General features: G+C 52.1%; 1 protein-coding gene across 3 annotated transcripts in view; it reads left to right on the plus strand.

Moving 5' to 3' along the window:
• The window catches only part of ABCB9 (ATP binding cassette subfamily B member 9), a 36,083-nt gene extending 21,835 nt beyond the window's left edge, over window positions 1-14,248 (plus strand). For 2 of the 3 annotated variants that reach the window (XM_042961795.1, XM_042961796.1), the window contains 7 exons: window positions 1,494-1,691; window positions 2,908-3,036; window positions 5,842-6,030; window positions 6,518-6,691; window positions 8,569-8,728; window positions 10,474-10,610; window positions 13,200-14,248. In XM_042961795.1, the coding sequence (XP_042817729.1) occupies window positions 1,494-1,691; window positions 2,908-3,036; window positions 5,842-6,030; window positions 6,518-6,691; window positions 8,569-8,728; window positions 10,474-10,610; window positions 13,200-13,463 (1,251 nt within the window). In that variant the 3' untranslated portion in view covers window positions 13,464-14,248. Of the gene's footprint in view, window positions 1-1,493; window positions 1,692-2,907; window positions 3,037-5,841; window positions 6,031-6,517; window positions 6,692-8,568; window positions 8,729-10,473; window positions 10,611-11,081; window positions 11,165-13,199 lie in introns of those variants that run through there. The other variant, XM_042961797.1, reaches the window with a different exon arrangement.
• The last annotated feature ends 8,961 nt before the right edge of the window (window positions 14,249-23,209 follow it).

The raw sequence follows: 23,209 nt of genomic DNA on the forward strand, positions 1-23,209 counted from the left end.
CTCAGCCACCACGCAGCTGTGGGTGGCCGCAGCCGCTTCTGGCCACTCCTTGGTGCAGCCTCCGCCAGGCAGGTTGGCCCGCGAGCTAGACCCCCACCTCACCCTCCTCCTGCTCCCCACCCTGGTGGGTGCTCCAGAGCCAGAAGGGACTGAGGCCGGGTTTAGACAGGCACAAGCGGCTCTTTCCCCGGTGACCCAGGCCGGAGCGACAGGCTTTGACACGTGATTGGCTCAGCGTCCCAGGCTCACTAGAACCTTTGGTGCCCGTGACCTTAGGCCAGCCCCAAAATACATCCACTCCCCACAACCGTCGCGTCGCCTCCTGGCAGAGTTGACCGCCCGGGAGGGCCCTCTCCCCCATGGTTCCGGATCACGGGTCTCTGTTTTCCTCTCTCCGAGTAGAGAAAGTAAATATGTGAGTTGGAACTGGTGCCATTTCCCTTCCTCTGCTCCCGCCCCACCCTTCCTGCCTCCCTGCCAGCCCCTGGGACGGGGCAGGAAGCCCAGAGCCTCCCCCCATCTGCCCGTGCACACCTCAGGCCCCGCCAGCAAGTTCTGCTGGGTGGGGCTAAAGGAAGCTCAACGTAGGTCTCCTGCTTGTACCTCAAAGTGTTGAATCTAGCCACTGAGTCATCGCCACAAGCTACATGTGCGCTGTCCACAGCCAGACATGACTCAGGGCATGGCATGGCTCCACCCAAGATGCCACAACACACCGCATGCTTCCAACGGCCTCGTGGGACATGCCCCTGCACGATCCTAGCCTGGCCTCTCCAGCAGCCGTCCTCGATGGCTTGACGATATAAGCATCTTACCTACTACAGGGCCTGAACAGCTCTGCCCAGGGGCTGCTTCCAGAACTCTGGTGGGCAGTAGTCGGGTAGTCCTACACTTGGGACTGCCTCTCAGCTATCCATACCCAGTCATATACACAATGCAGGCGGATTTCACAGCCTTCTGCCACCATCTAGAACTCAGCTAGGAGTTCTGGAATCTCTGTACCAACCCTCAGGCTCTACCATAATTTAGTGTATGTTGATAATATGAACAGCACCCCCTTCATAGTTGGTGTTTCTTGGATAGTGTACAACCTGAACAACCATCCAGAGCATCTCTGTCTTATACTAGCACAGGATCAGGTGTTGAGGCTCCTTTTCTGAGAGGATTACCAAAAACTGAGCCTGTGATGGTGAATAACCTCCATTTGGTACTGCAGATGACTTAATAATCAGCTCCCCATCCCTCAGGAGCTGGAACCTCAGGACCTCATCCCAAGAACCCAGCTGGAGTCTATTCTCTGAGTCTGTCAAATCGAGCTAGAAGGAGAAGGGAGACAGTGGGGATCTCGGTCTTATCCTTTTGTCCCTGGAACTCCCTGCATAGGCCTGGCACCAACTAAGGGTAGGAAAAACCCAGAGAGGCGTAGAGGCTGTTGGATGGTAAGACTGTCTGTTTGGGGGTCTCCTCCTTCTTGTCCCCACTCCTGCCCGTAGAGGCTCTCCAAAGAGGTCCAGAACGCCCTGGCGAGGGCCAGCAGCACGGCCGAGGAGACCATTAGCGCCATGAAGACAGTGCGGAGCTTTGCCAACGAGGAGGAGGAGGCCGAGGTGTACTCGCGGAAGCTGCAGCAGGTGTACAAGCTGAACAGGAAGGAGGCGGCAGCCTACACGTACTACGTCTGGGGCAGTGGGGTATGTGGGGCAGGTCCGACTGCTGGTGGGGGTGGGGGACGGGACACCAAGATGGGGAGATCCCTCCGTCAGGGCGCGAGCCTGGGGCCCTGCGTCTCCGTGTCGGGCTGGTTGCCCTTGGCTTCGCTCTGTCCCACCTTTCTTTCTGCTGGTCCCTGGGGCAGATCTTTCTGGAAAAGAATGCAGCCTCCCAGTAGATGTCTTCGCAGGGCATCTCCTCACTCCCTCTCACCTGGGCATGGGCTTGCTAGGGAACATCCTCGCCCAGGAAGGGAGTCACCCCGAGGCCACTGGGACCCAACCGAGGCTGCCGTCTGGCAGGTCCTAGGTCACAACCCCACAGCCCCCCACTGGAGTGTCTGGCTCACTCCCTGGGGGTGAGTCACGGCCCCTCCCTGGAGGACGGGGAGTTCTTGGAGCCCGTAGCTGTCCGTTGGCCACATCTGGGAGGGAGGTGAGCACAGCGGGGGTAGGTATGAGGAGGGTTTGGAGTTTAGCGGGGAGAAGGAGTGTGATCCCAGGGCACAGGGCAGGCTGCCCAGCCAGAGAGGAGAAGGGGCCCAGAAATCCAGCTCAGCTAGCCAAGCCGCCCAGCCATCTGCCCGCCGACAGGAATGCCTTTTGCCCCCTGCACAAAGGTGCTGACCTAGCTCTAACCCAGCTGGGGGTTCGGGGCGGGGAGAGGCAGAGAGCAACCCTGGCCTGTCACGGGTGTTCGGGTTCCGCTCCTGTCCCACCTGCCAGGCGCTGGAGGTGGAGGGAGACAAGAGCGTCCCGGACGCAGCCCCTCCTTCAGGGAAGCCGGCGGGGCGAGGAGACACTTCCCATCGTCCCCCTCCGTCTGGCTTGCCGTGCGACCTTAGCCAGCGGACCGAACCTCCCCGAGCCACGCTCTTTGCAGCGAGGAGGAAGACACAGCTCCCGCTTGGCCTGGCTGAGGCGCTTGGGCTGCGCGTGCGGGCCAGGGCCTTACAAAGAAGGCCTTGTTCTCTGCCAGGCCTGCGGCTCCCTCCAGCTGGGGGCCTTCGCAGGGAAGAAGTCCGGGGCCCGGGAGCGGGAGGGCACGTGTGACGGCCGGCCACCAGCGTGTGGGAGGACACCCCCGCCTGGCCGGAGTCTCGGTCTGTGGCTGGGGGGAGGGGGGAGGGAACGGGGGGTGTGGGGGGGTCTGAGCCGAGACCCCTGTGACCCGGGCCCCCTTGCCCTCTGCCCGCAGCTCACCCTTCTGGTAGTCCAGGTCAGTATCCTCTACTACGGGGGCCACCTCGTCATCTCCGGGCAGATGACCAGCGGCAACCTCATCTCCTTCATCATCTACGAGTTTGTCCTGGGAGACTGTATGGAGGTGAGGGGCCGGCTTGGGGAGGGGGTCCTGGGGAGCAGGAGGGATGCGGCAGAGGGGTCTAAACGGGGGAGGGAATGCGGCAGGTGACGCACAGATGGGGTATTTCTCAGTAGGTGGGGGAGAGAACATAATGCCGAGCATGACAATAATACCACCAAGTGGCAGCAGCTGTGTTTGCTGAGCAAAATGACAGGGACAGAGGTCATTTCAGGAAAGGCTCCTAAGAACACCGTGAGGGGTCTTAGTACTATTCTACGTCCCAGTTCTCGGAAAAAGAAGCTAAGGCTCAGAGAGGTTAAGTGACTTGCCCACCGCGTTTGTGGGGGGACCAGGTTCAAAGCCAGATGGGTCTGACTTTATTTTAACCCACTTTGTAGTGTTTTTTTATTTATTTTTGAGAGAGAGAGAAGGGGCACAAGTGTGGGAGGGGCAGAGAGAGAGGTACAGAGTACGAAGCAGGCTCTGAGCGGTCAGCGCAGAGCCCGACGCGGGGCTCGAACCCCCGAGCCGTGAGATCGTGACCCGAACCAAGTCGGATGCCCAATCAACTGAGCCACCCAGGCGCCCCTGTTTTAACCCACTTTATTTTATTTTTTTTTAATTTTTTTTTTAACGTTTATTTATTTTTGAGACAGAGAGACAGAGCATGAATGGGGGAGGGTCAGAGAGAGAGAGGGAGACACAGAATCTGAAACAGGCTCCAGGCTCTGAGCTGTCAGCCCAGAGCCTGACGCAGGGCTTGAACTCACGATCCGCGAGATCATGACCTGAGCCGAAGTCGGACGCTTAACCAACCGAGCCACCTGGGCGCCCCTGTTTTAACCCACTTTAAAGAGTAGGCACCACGGGGCGCCTGGGTGGCTCAGCTGGTTAGGCATCTGACTCTTGATTTCGGCTCAGCTCATGAGCTCACGGTTCATGAGTTGGAGCCCCGCGTCAGGCTCTGTGCTAACAGCAGAGCCTGCTTGGGATTCTCTCTCTCCCTTTCTCTCTGCCCCTCAAATCCCCTCAAAATAAATAAACTTAAAAAAAAAAAAAAAAAGAGTAGCACCACAGAACAAACAGGGGTTGTTTTAGATTTCCCTTAATTTGGGTTCCCCCAGGAGCAGACCCTGAGACAGGGAGCTGGGGTGCTCACGTCCCAGCGCCCGTTGGTCACTGCTGAAGGATGCTTGGAGTAGGGGCGTTAATCCCCTGGCACCGAGGGTGGGCCTTTGTGTCCTCCACTGATAAAGCTGGGGGCGTGCACGGGGGAGAGGGTGTTAGCCTCTGCAGGAGATGACACTTTGCATTGGCGACAGTCATACCTGTATGTCATTTGACACAGCAGCTCTGCCTCTGGGAACCCCGGGCTGCAGAAACACCCACACCGGTGGCCAAAGGTGTGTGGACACTGAGGGAAGGAAGCATTGCTTCCAATAGTGAAAACTTAAAGCCTCCTCCAATGCCCACCGGTCAGGGATTGAGGCAATAGGGCCCGTCTGTGTTCCAGAAGCAGTATGCCTGCACTATAAAAACTAGGCAACAGCCACAGAAATGGGGTGCCTCTGTGTGTATTGGTATGGAAAGGACCCCGAGACCTCGCGTGAAGTGAAAAGGCGAATCCCAAAGCAACAGGAAGGGTCTGATCCCACTGGCGTAGTTTTTAACTGTCAGAATTATTTATCATATATGTGCGTGTGTTTGGAAACGCCCAGAGGGAGGACTGGAAAGATAGAGGACGCGGCTACCCAGGGCTGTGGGAGGAGGTGTGGAGGACCGTGGCCATGTAACGCTTGTATCTTGATAGGAATGATAATATCTTGATATTCGTGATAACGGTCCCAGCTGTGCTGTATTTTTTAAGTTTATTTGAGAGAGAGAGAGAGAGAGAGAGGAGATGGAGAGACAATCCCAAGCAGGCTCCACACTACGGCGCAGAGCCCGATGCGGGGCTCAAACCCATGAGCCATGAGATCGTCACCCCCTGAGCCAAAACCGAGAGTCAGACACTTAACCGACTGAGCCCCAGGTGCCCCCCACCCCCACCCCCTTGCAGCTGTGCTGTGTTGAGGGCCTACCAAGTGCCGAACAGTGTTTCCATGGAACAATGACGCTGGTACTAAGGTCACTCCCGCTTCCCCAACCAGGACACCCAGTCCTAGCACAGAAGGGCCTGAACTCAGGAACCAGCCGTGCCTGGGTTCAAGTCCCACCTCTGCCACTTCCCAGCCGTGTGACGTGGAGGAACTTACACGAACTCTCTGTGCCTCCGTTTCCCCATCAGCAAAAAGGAAATAATGATAGAACCTACCTCGTAACATATACAAAGTGTTTGATGAAGTGAGTCATCATTCTTACTCACGTTTATATGGTGTATATTTTTACGCGAGGAGAATGTATAGCAGAAAGTAAGTTTTTAAAACCGAAATTTGAAAAAATGCTGTGGCAGCCGAGAGGGGAAGGTTCGATTCCTGTCCTGCCACATCTGGCTGGTTCAGTTAACTTCCCTGCCCTTCCGTTTCCTCCTCTGGGGGGTGATAATGCCCCTGTGCAGGATGCTTAGCTAGAATGGCCCCAAGGCACTGGTTCCAATGTGTTCTGACAAAAGGCATTGGTATTTTTTGTTACTGCCCTTGTTTTTCATTATTGTCGTTATCTGCTGGACTAGTGGGGAGCCCCAGCAGCGTCCTGCACCCCCCAGAACTGCTGCTATGGCCCCCACTCTCCCGCACCCCCTTCATCTCTCTGGCACCATGGCGGGGGGGAGGGCTCCCAGCACTGGGGTGTCAGCGGGACAGGAACATGTGTCTCCTCCGCCCACAGTCCGTGGGCTCTGTCTACAGCGGCCTGATGCAGGGAGTGGGGGCCGCCGAGAAGGTGTTCGAGTTCATTGACCGGCAGCCAACCATGGCGCATGATGGCAACTTGGCCCCTGACCACCTGGAGGGCCGGGTGGACTTTGAGAATGTGACCTTCACCTACCGCACTCGGCCCCACACCCAAGTCCTGCAGGTGAGAAGGGTGCTCGAGGCCCTCCCAGATCGCCCCCTCCTTCATCCCGTGTCTTGCGTGCCTCCTAGAAGCCAGGCCATGGCAGCGTAGCCGGGACTGCGTAAGGCAGAGTCCTTGTCCTTGAATTTGGGCTGTAGTCAGGGAAGGCAGATCACTGACCGAGGAGTCCAAACAGTTAAGTGCTAGGAAGGCAACAAATCAGGGTGGTGTGACAGGGGCCATCTACAGGGATGGTGTTAACAGTCAAGGAGGGCTTCTCGGAGGAGAGGACATTTGGGCTGGATCCTGAACAGGGAGAGGAGGCACCCAGGGAGTAGAAATGAGCATAAAGTTACTGCCAGATCCTAGAAAGGAGAGCATTCCGGGGGCTGGCAGCGTCCGGCCCAAAGGGGCGTGAGCGGGTGGGGAAGGGTGCCTGCCTGTGTCCGAGGCTGGAGCTTCAGAGCCCGTGGCCCCACACCGTGCTATGTGCTGCGTGTCCTTGCAGAATGTCTCCTTCAGCCTGTCCCCAGGAAAGGTGACCGCACTCGTGGGGCCCTCGGGCAGTGGGAAGAGTTCCTGTGTCAACATCCTGGAGAACTTCTACCCTCTGGAGGGGGGCTGCGTGCTGCTGGACGGGAAGCCCGTCAGCGCCTATGACCACAAGTACCTGCACCGAGTGGTACGTGGAAGGGCCTTTGTTTGCCTCTGTGCGCTTTCCTTTTCTGGCTTCACCCTCGTGAGCCGCAACAGAGATGCCGAGAAGAGTGTTGTAGGTAAACGTACAGCTCAGAGACCGCCGCCCCGGTCAACGGAGGGAACATTCCAGCACTCCTGCACCTCGTGTGTCCCTTCTCTTCCCCCTGGAGGCCACGTCTCCCTGACTTTTATGATCATCTCCTTCTTTAGTTTTACCATCTCTTTGTGCCTCTCAAACAGCAAAGCTGCGTTTTGCCCACTTTTGAACTTGATCTGGCTGGAATCCTAAAGCATGCATTCATCGCATCTTGCTTCTTCCGCTCAGCAGTTGTCTGTGAATCATCCAGGTTGAGGCTCTGGTTGTAGTTCATTCATTTTCGTTGCTGAATCTAAGGCATCTCTAGTACTTAAAGGAGGCTGTTCCTGACCATACGGTTTTTGGCAATCATTTCAGAGAAGGTTCCTCAACACCTGGGCCTGTGCTGGCATAAAAGCAGGGATGCCCTGGATGGTTGTTCGGGTTGCATACAATACGAGAAACACCAACTATGAAGAAGGCACCATTGCATCATCCGCATACATTATAGGAGAGCCTGAGGGTTGGCACAGGGATTCCAGAACTCCCAGACAAGTTCTAGATGGTGGCAGAAGCCATAGATTGTGAATTGTGATTATTTGCCCACCCGTCTGCTTCTAACCAGGGGGTAGATGGCTGAGCAGTGGTCTCAGGTGTATAAGGACAAGGCTGCTGCCCACCAGAGTTCCGGAAGCGGCCCTTAGGCAGAGCTATCAAGGCTTTGCAACAGCTGATATGCTCAGACACATACTATTCTTAGACTGTTAATATTGTCCTGCTTTTTGGCCAGCGGGTGAGTGCACGTGTGGAGGTGTTTCACCGCGGCCTTTTGCATTTTACTGATGACTAAACATATCAAGTACCTTTCCATATGGTTCACTACTTGGATTTCCTCTTTTGTGAATCCCTTCTCTTTAGTTTACATTAATTTTTTTTCAATTTTCGTAAACCCAAAACAGGAAAATTCAACAATCTAACCACATTCCCATATATTCAGAGAATTTTGTAACTAAGACATAAGAGTTCCCCTCTGCCTCACTTTTTAAAATTCCACCCCATGGTGGTGACTCTGCTGTTAGCAGTTTAGTAAATATCCTTTCTAACCTGTTTCCTATCTTTATATAAATATATTGATATATAAAGGCACACATATAAGTTTTTTTTTTAACAAAAACAGAATCATACTTGGTATGTGTATCTGTATATGTGTATATACAGATACATACACATATATACAAATTTGATTTTATGGATACACTGTGATTATTAGCCAATTCCCAATTTATGAAATTGATTTTTTTCTCTATTTACAATGTCGCAGTGATACCCTCCATACTCTCATTTTTGTAGGCTACATTCCTAAAACTGGAATCGGGGGACAACAGCTTCTTTAAAGTATTCTCTTTGGAGGGACGGGGTACCGGGGAGGTCTTTATGGCCCGGGGGCCTGCTGTGGCCTCGTGTCTTCTGACGTGAACAGACTTACATTCTACACTCTCTTTCCCAGCGAGCTGTCTTGGAGGTCAGGGAACTCGGCTTAGCCCCAAGAAGCTAGCTTAGCGGGCCCCAGATTTTTGGTCGGGGGAGCTGAGGTTTTGTACAGAAAGTGGACTCTTGTTTTGGAAGAAGAGAGGCAGCTGATGTTAGCAGCCAGGCACAGGCCCTGATCAGATTTCAGACCCAAGACCCCTGGCGTCAGGCAGGCCTGGGGCTGGCAATGTTCCCGGTGACAGCTGGACGGATGAGCTCCAGGCCTCTCATGCCCCATCCTTTCTCCTGCACAGATCTCCCTGGTGAGCCAGGAGCCAGTGCTGTTTGCCCGCTCTATCACGGACAACATCTCCTACGGCCTGTCCACCGTGCCCTTCGAGATGGTGGTGGAGGCTGCACAGAAGGCAAATGCCCACGGCTTCATCATGGAGCTCCAGGACGGCTACAACACAGGTACAGCCCAGGAACATCACCTCCGCTGTGCCTGAAGGTCCACCTTCAGGGATGCGACCCTCTGAGTTGAGCATTGCACTCTGCCAGCTGCTCTTTATTATTTCAGGTGAAATTCACTTAACCCTTTGAAAGTGAGCACTTCAGTGGTGTCTAAGGACATTCACAGTACCAGACAACAACCGTCACCTCTGTTGAGTTTTAAAAGATTATTATTTTAGGGGTGCCTGTGTGACTCAGCCGGTTGAGCATCCAACTCTTGATTTCAGCTCAGGTCATGGTCCCGGGTTGAGGGATCAAGCCTCACATCAGGCTCCATGCTCAGCATGGAGCCTGCTTAAGATTCTCTCTCTCTCTCTCTCTCTCTCTCTCTCTCTCTCTCTCTCTCTCTGCCCTTGTCCCCTACAACACACATTCTGTCTCTGTCTCTCAAATTAAAAATAAACAGGGGCTCCTGGGTGGCTCAGTCGTTAAGCATCTGACTTTGGCTCAGGTCATGATCTCATGGTTCATGAAGTCAAGTCCCACTTGAACTCAGGTGAGCCCGAGCTCCACTTTGGGTAAAATACAAGCCCTGCGTCAAATAAGCCCACTCTCTCTCTCTCTCTCTCTCTCTCTCTCTGCACCTCCTGGGATTCTCTCTCTCCCTGCCCCTCGCTTACTTGTACTCTCTCTCTCTCAAAAAAAAAATTAGAATATAAATAAGTAAAGCATTATTTAAAATAATATATGTATTATATTAATGACAAATTAATTTTATGTTAATAAATTAATATTTTAATATAACAGATTTAGCAATATTGATTTATATTATATATTTTATTGTGTTTAATATACTTTAAAATTTTAACCCTTGTAAAGGGGCTATTCACATGGTTCAGAACTAAAAATATATACATATAATGATACATAATGAAAAGTTTTATTTTATCCCTGTCTCTACCCCTTTTTCCTCCTGTCCTAACAAAGCCTCTTTCATGAGCTTCTTACGTGTACTTTTGGAGTTTCTTTATGCAAATGTGAATGTATATTTTATTTTTATTTTATTTTATTTTATTTTTTTTGAGAGAGAGAGAGCATGCTAGGGAGGGGGCAGAGAGAGAGGGAGACACAGAATCCGAAGCAGGCTCCAGGCTCTGAGCTGTCAGCACAGAGCCCGATGCGGGACTCGAACTCACGAACCGTGAGATTGTGACCTGAGCCGAAGTCGGACGCCTAGCCGACGGGGCCACTCAGGCACCCCTGCCTTGCTCCTTTTTTAAACAGTTGGATTATATACCAGTGTATGGGCTTTATGATAATTTATTTAAATAAGCAGTTCAGTTTCCTACTGACGGACATGCAGGGGTCGTGCATTTGTCCTTGTGATCACAGGCTTGCACGGTACAAAATGACAGACACAGAGGTGTGTGCAGCCCCAGGAAGGTGGGGGAGTGCCTGTTTCCCCACAGTACAGTGTACTATCAAGCATTTGGATTTTTGCCAAATGAATAAGTAAAAATTGGTACCCTGCTACCGGTGACTGTAGTCACGATTTGCACGAACAGGGAGGGAGAGCAGCCTTTCGTGTTTTGGAGCTGGTGGTTGTCCCGGCCGGCGGCCCTTTGAACCACAGCTTTTCCTGGACAGCACGGCTCCTATGGCAGCAGGGAAAGGCAGGATAGACAGAGGAGGGGACTTTTCTCTCTTCCCCAGGGCTGCCCTGGCCTCACCCTCTGCTCACTTGCCCCTGTCCCTTTGTCACACAGAGACTGGGGAGAAGGGTGCCCAGCTGTCGGGCGGCCAGAAGCAGCGGGTGGCCATGGCTCGGGCTCTGGTGCGGAACCCACCCGTCCTCATCCTGGACGAAGCCACCAGCGCCCTGGATGCAGAGAGCGAGTACCTGGTGAGTTGCGAGGGATGGCGGGGTGATGCCAGACAACGGAGCCAGGAGCTGGGAAGGGTTTGGAGACTCCATGGAGCCCTCCCCGGCTGTCAGTTTCCTGGACTGGGGTGTTCAGGGCTGAGGGTAGGGAACCAGGGGAGAGGAGACCCAGGGCTGGACCAGCCAACTGGCTCCTGGCAGACGTGAAATCATATGATACGGTTTGGAGTTGAGGCCCCGCCCTCAGCTCATCACTTGAGCCAGTGTCTTCCGCTCTCTGAGGCCCACTGTCATTGGTAAAGAGGGTCCAACGGGGTATTTGTCACTGACTAGCTACCTCGGCCTCTCCGTGGGTTGAATCGTTAATTACACAGGCATTCACTGAGCTCCTCCTGGCCACTGGGCACCGTCCCAGACCCTGAGGTTGCAAGGGCTGGCTGAACAGACAGACAAAGGCCCCGTCCCTGCTGTGTTTCCATGTTTCCATTCCAGGGGAAGAACAAGCATGAGTTCAACCTGTGGCCTGTGCCACGTAGAAAATGAAACTGTCATTTGAGAGAGAGAGATCGAGAGAGGTCACCAGTGCCAAAGAGAAACACGGCCAGACATTAAAGCTGGAAAAAAACCCAGATTTTATTCAGTAACTACTGACAGTAGGGGAAAGAGCTGAGCTCCGCTCTGATTTGTGCAGAGGTGAGAGTGGTGACAGGCGTTTCAAAGGAGAGTGAAGGCATAAGGAGGCGAGCTCCAGGGAAGGCCTAGGAAGGGCTGGGCAGTGTGGATGCGATTAGCCGGCCGTGTCTGCTGGCTGGCAACTGTCGGCCAGAATTCTGTCCTCCCACGGAGAATGGGAGACTGAGGCCCTGTCCTTCCTAGCAATTCCATTGAAGAGGAAAGGCCTTTAGGTCCTTGAGAAAGACACTCTTGATATATAGATATATAGATATATAGATATATATATATACATCTATCTCAAAGGGACAGAGGAAGGAGTTATAATTATAAGCCCTTTTTAAAAATTTTTTGATGTTTATTTATTTATTCAAAAATTTTTATGTTCATTTAATTTTGAGAGAGAGAGGGCACAAGTGGAGGAGACACAGAGAGAGAGAGGGAGACTTAGGATCTGAGCAGGCCCCAGACTCTGAGCTGTCGGCACAGAGCCCGATACAGGGCTTGAATTCATGAACTGTGAGATCATGACCTGAGCCGAATTTGGATGCTTAACCAACTGAGCCACCCAGGCGCCCGTTATGTTTACTTATTTTTTGAGAGATAGCGCGAGCAGGGGAGGGGCAGAGAGAGAGGGAGATACAGAATCCGAAGCAGGCTCCAGGCTCTGAGCTGTCAGCACAGAGCTCGATGTGGGGCTTGAACTCATGAACTGTGAGATCGTGACCTGAGCTGAAGTTGGACACTTAGCCGACTAAGCCACCCAGGCACTCCAGTTATAAGCCCGTTGTATTAAATGCTCGAAGAAAGGGAGGTCAGGAGTCTACTGTCAGGCATTGGCCAAAACAGTCGATTCTCCTGGCAGTGCTGAGCATTCGGTGGGGCTGGGTCATCCCAGGGACAAGGCCTTCCACTGTCAAAGCCCTGCTGGAATGTGGCCATCTCACTGATAGAAGCAGGGTCTCCGGGTACCATTTGAGCTGAGACCCAAGAGGAAAGGAGCCAGCGGAGGGCAGTTCTGAGGTAAGAGCATCTGAGGAAGAGAGGGCAGCATATGCAGAGGCCTGGAGCAAGTTCATAGGCAAGCCCGAAGGTCAGCGTGTCAGGCTGGTGGGATCCAACAAGGTGAGGACAGAGTCCTAAGGAGACACAGGCAACTCAGGCCCTAGTTCTAGAGTTTGGATTTTTTTTTTTTAATTAACAGAAAAGTTTTACGTTTAAAGAAAGTTGAGCAAAAAGTGCAGAGAGCTCCCGTATATGTCCTTTTCACCCCATTCTTATTACTAACATCTTATTAATAGTAAGTTTCTCTTATTATTAACATCTTGATGCAGTGAATTCGTTCCAAGTGATGAACCAGCTTTAACGCGTTATTACTAACTAAAGTGCATAGTTTACATTATTCTTTGTTGAAGGGCTTGGAGCAGGAATTCAACAGGAACTGATGGAAACGTTAAATCCCGGGGGGCGGGGGGTGGGGGGGGGTTGCAGGCATTCCAGCGAGAAGATCGTGGTGGAAGGAAGGAAAGGGTGAGATAACCTGGGGAGACAGCACCTGCAGGGTTCGCTCAGCAGCTGGATTTGGACAATGAGTGAAGGATGAGGAATTGAGGACGATGGTCTCGTTGGCTTGAGCTTTGGGGCCGATGGTGAGACCATTAACCAGGGCGAAGGTTAGAGGAGGGGGCAGGAGCAGGAAGACCGGAGGAGACCGGGTTAGGGTTCACCTGTCGCCGCCCAAGCACCTCCCTGGTGCCGGGCACGGAGCTGTGCCCTCCGTGAACCAAAAACAGGTCGCGTGCAGGCCCCGGCTTCACAAACGAGGAACCGAGTCTCAGAGCGGTTAAGGGTGACTGGGACGCAGCGGACCTGGGAGCCGAGCCAGGTCCCGGGTGGACTTGTGGCCGCCCCCCCCCCACCCCCCGACTGTCTCTCCAGATCCAGCAGGCCATCCACGGCCACCCGCAGAAGCACACGGTGCTCATCATCGCGCACCGGCTGAGCACGGTGGAGCGTGCACACCTCATCGTGGTGCTGGACAAGGGCCGCGTGGTGCAGCAGGGTACTCACCAGCAGCTGCTGGCCCAGGGCGGCCTCTACGCCAAGCTGGTACAGCGGCAGATGCTGGGGCTCGAGCCCGCCTCCGACTACTCAGCCGGCCACAAGGAGCCGCCGGGCGGCGGCGGCGGTCACAAGGCCTGACCGGTGGGGCGGAGGCCCTGGCGCCTCGCCTGGCAGACGTACCTGTGGGGGCTCCCCCCCCCCCCCCTGCTGCCCTCTGAGCCCAGGCCCACAGCACTGGAGGGCCACCTGCCATGTCCCACGTGTCACCGCTTCCTGCATCTCGCCCCCGATTCCTGCCCCGTCGCCTGGGCCGCCACCAGCCCTCCCCTGCTGCCACGAGCCACCGCCTCCAGTTGGGGCAGCGGAGACACGTCTGATCTCTCCATCTGGCCTCCCAAGGCTTCTAAGCGAAGGTAGAGCTACCTTTTTAAACCAGGATCTTCCCAGGTTTTTTTTACTGCTTGGTTTGATGGGCCCCAGTCAACTCCCAGATTTCAAAAACAGTTTTTTCATTGGGAGTAACGATGGGCAAGGTCGCTGAGATGTTCTAGAAACTTCTGAGCCAGGAGTGAATGATCTTTCCTAATAGCCTGGGGGATGTCAGGGGAGAACCAGGCCTCTGCCCCTTTGCCCCTCGAGAGAAGGGGCTTCCCTGTTCCCTCTGTGTCAGAGGAGGGGACTTCCTCTCTCACTCTTCCCAGCTTCATGAGTCAGGCCAAGGTCAGCAGGGGCAGTGGAAGGCACCTGTCTGCCCATCGTCCCTGCCGCCCTGCCAAATCGAAGCCAGTCTCACTGTGAACCACTACTACTGACCTTAACTGGGGGAGTGAGGGGCTGGCCAGGCCTGGCAGAGACTCAGGGTGTCCCCAGCCCTGCACCCAGCTCGAGCCCCTCGGCCCTGCCTCATCCCCTGCCCCTGTCCCCCACCCCCACCCCTGCAGCCCTCTCCCCCACACCCGCCCCTGCCGCCCTGCTCTTCGGAGGCTCTTGGCATGTTGGATGTTTGGCAGACGCATTCTCTTCCATGTCTGGTGGATGGGGATGGGACAGTGGCAAAGCTCAGGCTCTGGCTTTGCGGGGGTTGTGGGGGGGGGATGAGAGGGGCGTTGCAGGATGTTAGAAGAACCCGGCCAATAAAGTGTACTACCTCTGACCCCTGACCTCTGACCTCTTCCTGGGCCCTCTGCCCCATCACCTGGTTAGGTTTTTCCATCAAACCCAGCTCTCCTCCCAGCCCTGCCCGGTGTAGTTGTGGGAGAGACTCTGGGTGGTACAGGGCCTCCCCCCAGGATCTGGGAGCCTCCCTTCTGTCCTCTTCATGTCCCCAGGATCTCCAGCACATACATTCATGTCTGTCTGTCTGTCTGTCTCCGTGCGGCTTGTGCAGGGTAACGGAGACCCGTCTCCTCTAAATCTGCGGGACTTCTGTGACTCCCAGGAAAGCCAAGGCCCAGCAAATGCCACCTGTTCTTTCCCGTCAGGGACCGGGCACCTCACGCCCACTCCGCCCCACGGAGCTGAGACATATTACCTAACAGCTCAGTCAGAAGAGACTGAAGACGTCCGTGGGGGTTATTCATACTTGCAGGATTGTAAGGGAGTCTGGGGCTCCCGGGAGGGGGCTGGGGCAGTGGCGATTTACCAAACTGGTAGAGAAGTATTTCGATATTGTAACTACCGGGGCGGTCACGCTGCGTATATCAGCTCTGTGTCAGCCACGTACCCACTCTCTTGCCAAATAAGCTGACCCAGGCCGTGACCAGCTGAGTCTCCTTCACCTCAGGGGCTCAAGGAAACTGAGATACAGAGAGGTTAAGCAACTTGCTCAAGGCCACCAGCTAGTAAGGGGTAGAGCTGGGATTCACCCCCAAGAAGTATGTGTGTATGTTTGACCCCAACCACAGAACGCCCGTGAGAGTAGAGATTTAAGGGCGCGGGTTGGAGAGCATATTGACATTACACCAAATGCCACAGATCAAATGTTGGTTCTCAAACATAAAAGTGCCTCCAGGAACCGGGTAGGTATCATAAGCGTGCGAAAGCAGCCAGGTGTTAGAAAAATCAGTCAACGCTCTTGGTTTCTTTTCTGCTTTTCCACTTTTGACACGGCACAGGGGAATCTTTCTGTTCCATTAAAAATAGAATATGGTGCAAGCCTGAGAATAAATGGCAACCGAGGCTTTATATCTCATTTAACGGCGATGGCTGGGACTTGGCCTCGGCCTCTTGAGGCCATGCAGGTAGGTGGCCTTGAGTCAGCAGATCTGCAGATATTTTCAGAGAAGCTGGAAATTCCAGTTTTAGTGTAGGATTGATGGCTTTATAGATTGGCTCAAATTATTTTTACAAAACCCAGGGCCAATAGACACATCTTGAGTCAGTCTTCAACCTGTGGGTCACCAGTTTGCATCCTCTCTGCTGGACATTCTTGTTCTCCAAAGTCCTTGGAGCTTCCCCATCAAGGAGATTTCCCCTGCCATGGGGGGCCCCCAGCCCAGCCCCATTCCAGCCCAGGCTCTCTCTTGCCCCCTCCCCGCCGCCCATCTCTTTGCCTCATTGCCTCACCTCCCCCCTCAAAATCCCCAGGCTGGGAACCCCAGATGCTTCCTGCTTTCCCATGCTCTGGTTCCCTGGTTGGCAAACCTAAACCCAAAAAGCAGGCCCTAGGCAGACAAAAGAACCTTCCAGAGACCAAGCTAGCTGTTTTCTAGAAGGCAGATATGATTTTTTTATTTTATTTTTTTTAAATGTGTATTTGTTTTGAGAAAGAGAACGAGCTGGGGAGGGGTAAAGAGAGAGGGACAGAGAGAGAATCCCAAGCAGGCTCCACACTGTCAGAGCAGATCGAGGGGTGGGGCTTGATCTCATGAACCGTGAGATGACGACCTAGGTCAAAACCAAGTGTCGGGCACACAACCAACCGAGCCACTCGGGTGCCGTGGCAGATACGATTTTTTAAATAAATATTTTGTTGTGGGATAATTTTAGCATTTCAGAAAGGTTGCAGTGAAATAGAGGGAGTTCTTGCACAGCCCTCAGCCAGCTTCCTCTCACATCATCGTCTCGTGCAATCGTGGTGATAACTTGTCCTAAGAAAACAGCACTGACGCATCACTGTCAGTGAAACTCCAAGCTTTTTTTTTTTTTCCTTTTTCACCAATTTTCCGCTCATGTGGGTTTTTGGGTTTTTGCTTTTTTTTTTTCTGTTCCAGGATCCAATTCAGAGCACCGCATTGCATTTAAAGATAGTTTTTGAGTTGTTTTTATTGTAGTAAAACACACCTAACATAAAATTTACCATTAATAACATTTAGTGCCTTCACAATGTGGTGCAACCGTCAGCATCTCCTAGTTCCAGGACATTTTCATCCTTTCCCTCCAAGAAAAAACCCATCCCATTCATAGTCCCTCCCTGTTCGCCCCTCCCCCCAGCCCCTGGCACCCACCAGTCCACTTTCTGTCTCTAGATTCGCCTCTTTGGGACGTTTCGTATCGGTGGAACCATACCTTTATGTGGCCTTTTGTGTCTGTCTTCTTTCACTCAGCATCATGTCTCCGAGGGTCATCCACAGTGTGGCAGGTGTCAGCATCTCATTCCTTTTTACGGCTGAATCCTATTCCAGTGTGTGGATGGACCACGTTTTGCTAATCCTTTCATCCATTGATGGGCACTTGGGTTGTCTCTGCCTTTGGGCTGTGCTGAATAGTGCTGCTGTGAACATTCATGTTTTTGTGTGGACATAATCTCTTGGGTATATGCCTAGGACCAGAATTGCTGGGTCACATGGTCACTCTCCGCTTAACTTGAGGAACCACCTACCAAAATGCTTCCACAGTGGCTGCACCATCGTACCTTCCTACCAGCAAAGTATTAGGGTTCCAGTTTGTCCACGTCCTCGCCAACACTTGCTATTTTCTGCCTTTATTTATTTACATTTTTTTTTTTTAATTTTTAATGTTTTATCTATTTTTGAGAGAGAGCGCGCGTGAGCAGGGGAGGGTCAGAGAGAGAGGGAGACACAGAGTCTGAAGCAGGTTCCAGGCTCCGAGCTGTCAGCACAGAGCCCGACGCGGGGCTCGAACCCACGATCGGCAAGATCACGACCTGAGCCGAAGTCGGAGGCTTAACAGACTGAACCACCCAGGTGCCCCCGTTTATTTACATTTTAAATTACAGTCAAGCTGGTGGATCTAAAGTGGAGAGCCCTGGTTTTTGAAGTGGACTTTTTCTCTTTTGTGATTGAGCAAATACGGCTGCTTTCTTCTGCCCCAGGGACTGTGCTGGGCCATCAGGGAAAATCATTGCGGTCAGGCCCTCAGGGAATGCACGGTCTGCTGGGGACACAGGCAGGCGAGGAAATAAAGGATGGGACGCAAGGGACACGGGCACAGGGGCTGTGGGGCCCCAGAGCAGGTTTAATCCTGGTGTAAGGACCCAGGGGCGGGAGGAAGACAGAGGCAGGGCCGGCCTCACATGCGCGTGCATCCTGTGTTGAAATTTTGGAACAGGCGGCCCTGCATTTTCCTTCTGCACCAGCCCCTGCAGATTCTGGTCTTGGGAAGTGGTCCCAGCTGGAGGCAGGGGTCGGGGAAGCCTCTCTCCACAGCTGCATCTCTGGCGTCTGGAGGAGGGTGCCTTTTTTTTTTGTTTTTTAATTAAGCCGTGTATTTCTCACCTCTCGGGCCCCTGCCGCAGATCGCACCTCCCCTCCTCCTGCCCCCTCTCTCTTCCAAGCTGGTCCCTGAAGCCGAATTAGTGCAGCAGGCGGCAGATGGGCTCTTCCAAATGGCTGGTCTCGGCAGACTCTGATCCAGAGCGTACGTGTCGGGAGGGGGCTGTTAATCCGATCTGGGGTCACAGTCAGAGCTGAAAGTGCCAGACACAGAAACCCAGCACCTCAAGATGGTGTTCATCAGCTACAGCTGGAGAGGACGCCGAAGGTGCGCTCTTCGGGGCTGAGCAGCCTCACCTGGATAGTAGGAACGATGGGACGGTTTGTTCTTCTCTCCGTTGCCCAATGGCAATGCCAGGGCTCTGGCCCCACCTTTCTCTTCAGTGCCCAAATCTGCTTTTCTCCCCAAGTCTGAGACCTCCCCTATCTCAGCAAACTTCCATAACCAAGGGGTTCAGAATTCCATCTGTCCTCTTCACCAGGGCCGCCTGGAATAGTTGTGCAGGTTGTGACCTGCACAAAGATGCTCAGCTGTGAAAGTGAGCCCCATTCACACCCATATAGTGCTCTGAACTTTATACCAGGCGTGAGTGCGCTCAAAGAGTCCCTGGGCCACGGGGGAACACAAGCGAGTACGGGGACCGGCTGTAAGATGTCAGGTAATGTGGAGGCCGCAGTGAGTGAGAGAGCCCACTCCTTTGAAGGGGGCACGGGCTGCTCAGCTCCGCTAAGGGTCACTACAAGGAAATATGTGCTGTGTGGGGCTGAGTCACAGTCCGTGATCCTCGGATTTTAGCTATGGGCACCTGCTTCAAACTTTAAAAATACAAACTGGCCAAACAAAGCAAGTCATTGAGCCTCTAGATCGTCACCTCTGGTTTATACCCAGTTAATGCTTGAGTTATTCTCTTGGCTATTTTTCTCTTGGGTACCAAGCGTGTGTGTGTGGGGGGGGGTGTCGGGTAGAAGTTCTCATTCACTGACTACAGCTCAGGACAACAACTTTGGAGGGCAATTTCCCACGTGTAGTAAAAAAGGTGAAATGAACAAACTGTGCTAGCCCACAATTCTGCCCTTAGTTTAGAGGAGTGGCTTTAAGCATTTTTTTTTAATGTTTATTTATTTTTGAGAGAGAGAGCATAAGCAGGGGAGGGGCAGAGAGAGAGAGAGACAGAGGATCTGAAGCAGGCTCTGAGCTGACAGCAGTGAGCTTGATGTGGGACTCGAACCCACGAACCGTGAGATGTGACCTGAGCTGAAGTCGACATTTAACCCACTGAGCCACCCAGGGCCCCTAAACACTTTTAATTGAGGTAAAATTCACAGAACATAAAATTCATCATTGAAACCTTTATTTTTAAGTTTATTTATTTTGAGAGAGAGAGACAAACAGAGCACATGAGTGGGGGAGGGGCAGAGAGAGAGGCGGGAGGGAGGGAGGGAGAGAGAATCCCAAGCAGACTCCACATTGTCAGTGCAGAGCCCCGTGCAGGCCTCAAACCCACGAAATCGTGAGATCACGACCTGAGTCAAAGTCAAGAGCTGGACGCTTAACCGACTGAGCCACCCAGGTGCCCCTTAAGCCATTTTTTAAAGCATAGAATTCAGTGGCTTTTTGTAAATTCATAATGTTGTGAAACTATCATCGCTATCTAGTTCCAGAACATTCTCATCACTCCAAAAGGAAATCCATATCCATTAAGCAGGTTCTCCCCACGTCCCCTCTCCGCCAGCCCCTGGCAACCACTAATCTGCTTTCCGTCTCTACGGATTTGCCTGTTGTGGCACTTAACGTAAACGGGATCGTACAATACATGGCCTTTGGTGTCTGGCCTCTTTCGCTCTTCATCGTGTTTTCAAGGCTCCTCTACGTTGGAACATGTATCAGTACCTTCTTTGTTGTGGTGGAGTCATATTCGCTTGTCTGGAAGCACCCCATTTTGTTTATCCATTCATCTGTGGCTGGACATGTGGGTTGTTTCCACCTTTTGGCTGCTGGGAACACTTGTGGACACCATGTTTTCACGTGGACATACATTTTCTGTTGTTGTTTTTCTCAAGTGTATTCATCTTGAGACAGAAAGAGAGAGCACACGGGCAGGGGAGGGGGCAGAGAGGGAGAGAGAGAATCCCAAGCACACTCCAAGCTGTCAGCACAGAGCCCGACGCGGGGCTCGATCCCATGAACCACAAGCTCATGACCTGAGCAGAAATCAAGAGTTCTATGCTCAACCAACTGAGCCACCCAGGCGCCCCTGGATGTACATTTTCAATTCTCTTGGGTAGAATTGCTGGGGAAGGAATGTTTTTGAAACCTTGTTTTCACTGCGATCCCCAGTAAGAAAAACACTTTACCTCCCTATCAAGTACACACACACACACACACACACACACATGCAAACACAAAACAAAAGCTTCACCAAAGGATATTGAAATACTTATTACAAACTATTCTGTCCTATGTCACTTAAGGGAAAAAAGGGATTTTGTGACCCACTAATGCCTCCGGCAGTTTGAAAAACACGGCTTTGGAGCAATCCGCCCAAGGATGCTTGTGGCAGCCTGGTTTGCATTTGCAAATACTAGAAACAACTTCCATGTCTTTAATTTGGTTGAAAAAAGTGTGCTGTAGGACATATGGTGGGCTATTATGTGGGAGGAATAGGCATAAATTGGACCTATGCATGTTAACTTGGATAGATCTCAAAAACAGAAAAACAAGCCACAAAGCACACTGCGGGATAACATTAGGTAGAGTTAATTTATGTTAATTAATACACAACAAGCAGTACCAACGATATTTTTTGCATAAATAAATATGTGTGTAAAGTTTACTAAGTGTTTATTTTAATTCCAATTAGTTAACATAGTGTTATATTAGTTTCGGGTGTATAATATAGTGATTCAACAAGTCCATACATCACCCAGTGCTCATCATGACAAGTGCTCCTAAATCCCCATCACCTGTACCCCCCCTCCCCCCACCCCTCCCCATGTGTGTAAAGTTTAAAAGAATGGGCTGAAGCGAGCCCGGCTGACTCAGCCGGTGGAGCTTGCGACTCTTGATCTTGGGGTTGTAAGTTTGAGCTCCGGTGTAGAGATTACTTAAATAAAATCTTAAAAATAAATAAATAGGGGCACCTGGGCGGCTCATCGATCGAGCAGCCGACTTCGGCTCAGATCATGATCTCAAGGTTCGTGGGTTCAAGCCCCGTGTCGGGCTCTGTGCTGACGGCTCAGAGCCTGGAGCCTGCTTCCGATTCTGTGTCTCCCTCTCTCTTGGCCCCTCCCTCATTCACTCAAATAAACATGAAAATAAATAAATAAATAGGCTGAGAGCCTTTACACTGCATTCGTGTTGGAGTTTGTCTCTGGTGATTAGAGACAGAGGGACACCAATATATGCAGTGCTTTACCCTTTTGTTAAGAATAAAAGTAAATTCGGGGCGCCTGGGTGGCTCAGTCGGTTAAGCGTCCGACTTCAGCTCAGGTCATGATCTCGCGGTCCGTGAGTTCGAGCCCCGCGTCGGGCTCTGGGCTGATGGCTCGGAGCCTGGAGCCTGCTTCCGATTCTGTGTCTCCCTCTCTCTCTGCCCCTCCCCCGTTCATGCTCTGTCTCTCTCTGTCTCAAAAATAAATAAACGTTAAAAAAAAATTAAAAAAAAAAACAATAAAAGTAAATTCAAAGCAAATAGAGGAAAACATTAACAATGGTCAGTTCTGAGTGTTGGTCACGTGTGTTACATTGTTCCATGCACATTTCTTTCTTTCTTTTTTTTTTTTTAAGGTTTTAAGTCATCTCTACACCCAACGTGGGGCTCAAACCCACAACCCCCGAGATCAAGAGTCCCATGCTCTTCCGACTGAGCCAGTCAGGCTCCCCTCCTATAACTTTTTAAAAACACTATTGTCTCCTTTCATCTGAATGGCCAGCCTGTAGATATCAGCACCAAGATGGGGCAGATGATCCTGGGAGGGCAGCGACTATTCCAGTAGATAACGTTGCTTTTTTTTTTTTTTTTTTTTTTTTAATACCCATATACCTTTTTTTTCTAATTTTTTTTTTTTAGCGTTTATTCATTTTTGAGAGACAGAGCATGAGTGGGGGAAGGGCAGAGAGAGAGAGGGAGACACAGAATCTGAAACAGGCTCCAGGCTCTGAGCTGTCAGCACGGAGCCCAACACGGGGCTCGAACTCATGGACCACAAGATCCTGACCTGAGCAGAAGTCAGACGCTTGGCCAACTGAGCCACCCAGGCACCCCGGTTGCTAACATTTCAATACACCAATGCTGGACCAAGCACTTTGTATGATGCTAACTCTTTTACTCCTCACAACAAGCCTCTGAGGGATCTGGTACTATTAACCGTGTTTTTCCAAACAAGAAAAATGAGATTAAGTAATCTACAACAAATCATAGAGCTAAGTGACAAAGCTGGGACCTGACCCAGGCAGCCTGAACACCTGAACCCCAAGCTGGAGCCCTTAACCAGCATACCAGGCTGACCACAGCCTTGTTCGTGTAGCCAATTCCCCACCCAAACTCTTTTCCATCTTTGTGGCTTTTTTTTTTTTAAACCTTTGCAATAAGTCACTAAGAGTAACTTGTTCCAGCGCAAGGACTGGGAAACGTTGGAGAGATGTCTGTGCTGAGTCACTAACAGGGAAGGATGAAGAAACAGAGCATAACCAGTATTTCCTTCCACTGGTTTTTGTCCCTTCCTCAGGGCAAGAGGAAGTCGTCCATTTAAACAGCTGAGTCACTCCTGGGCGGACCCAACGGCCACCTCTGATGACAAAGACAGGCCTCACAGTGTTGCAGTTCCTTACCTTTGACAACCTGAGACCAGTCATTCAGCAACGATTATTATGTATCAAGTGCCTACTGTGTACGAGTCACTGTGCTAGGCAGTGGGTCCCCACGGAACATAAGAGGTATGAGGTCGCCTATGTTCTCACGGATCACGAACCCAAAGAGTGAAAAGACAAGAGGGTGATTTGGGGGAGGGTGTTGTTGTCTGAGTCAGGGTCGTCTGAGGACGGGACATCTGAGCTGAGTGAGGCGAGGGGCCAGCCGCAGGTATCTGGGGGAAAGAATGAGCCGGCAGCAGTCCGGTGAGTCTTCGGTACATTGAACGTGGAGTAAGCCTATGACCCAGCAATTCCACTCCTAGGTAGAGACCCACAAGAAATGGAGACATGGCCACCCA

Source organism: Panthera tigris, chromosome D3 (assembly GCF_018350195.1).
Source record: "Panthera tigris isolate Pti1 chromosome D3, P.tigris_Pti1_mat1.1, whole genome shotgun sequence".
NCBI classification, from domain to species: Eukaryota; Metazoa; Chordata; class Mammalia; order Carnivora; family Felidae; genus Panthera; species Panthera tigris.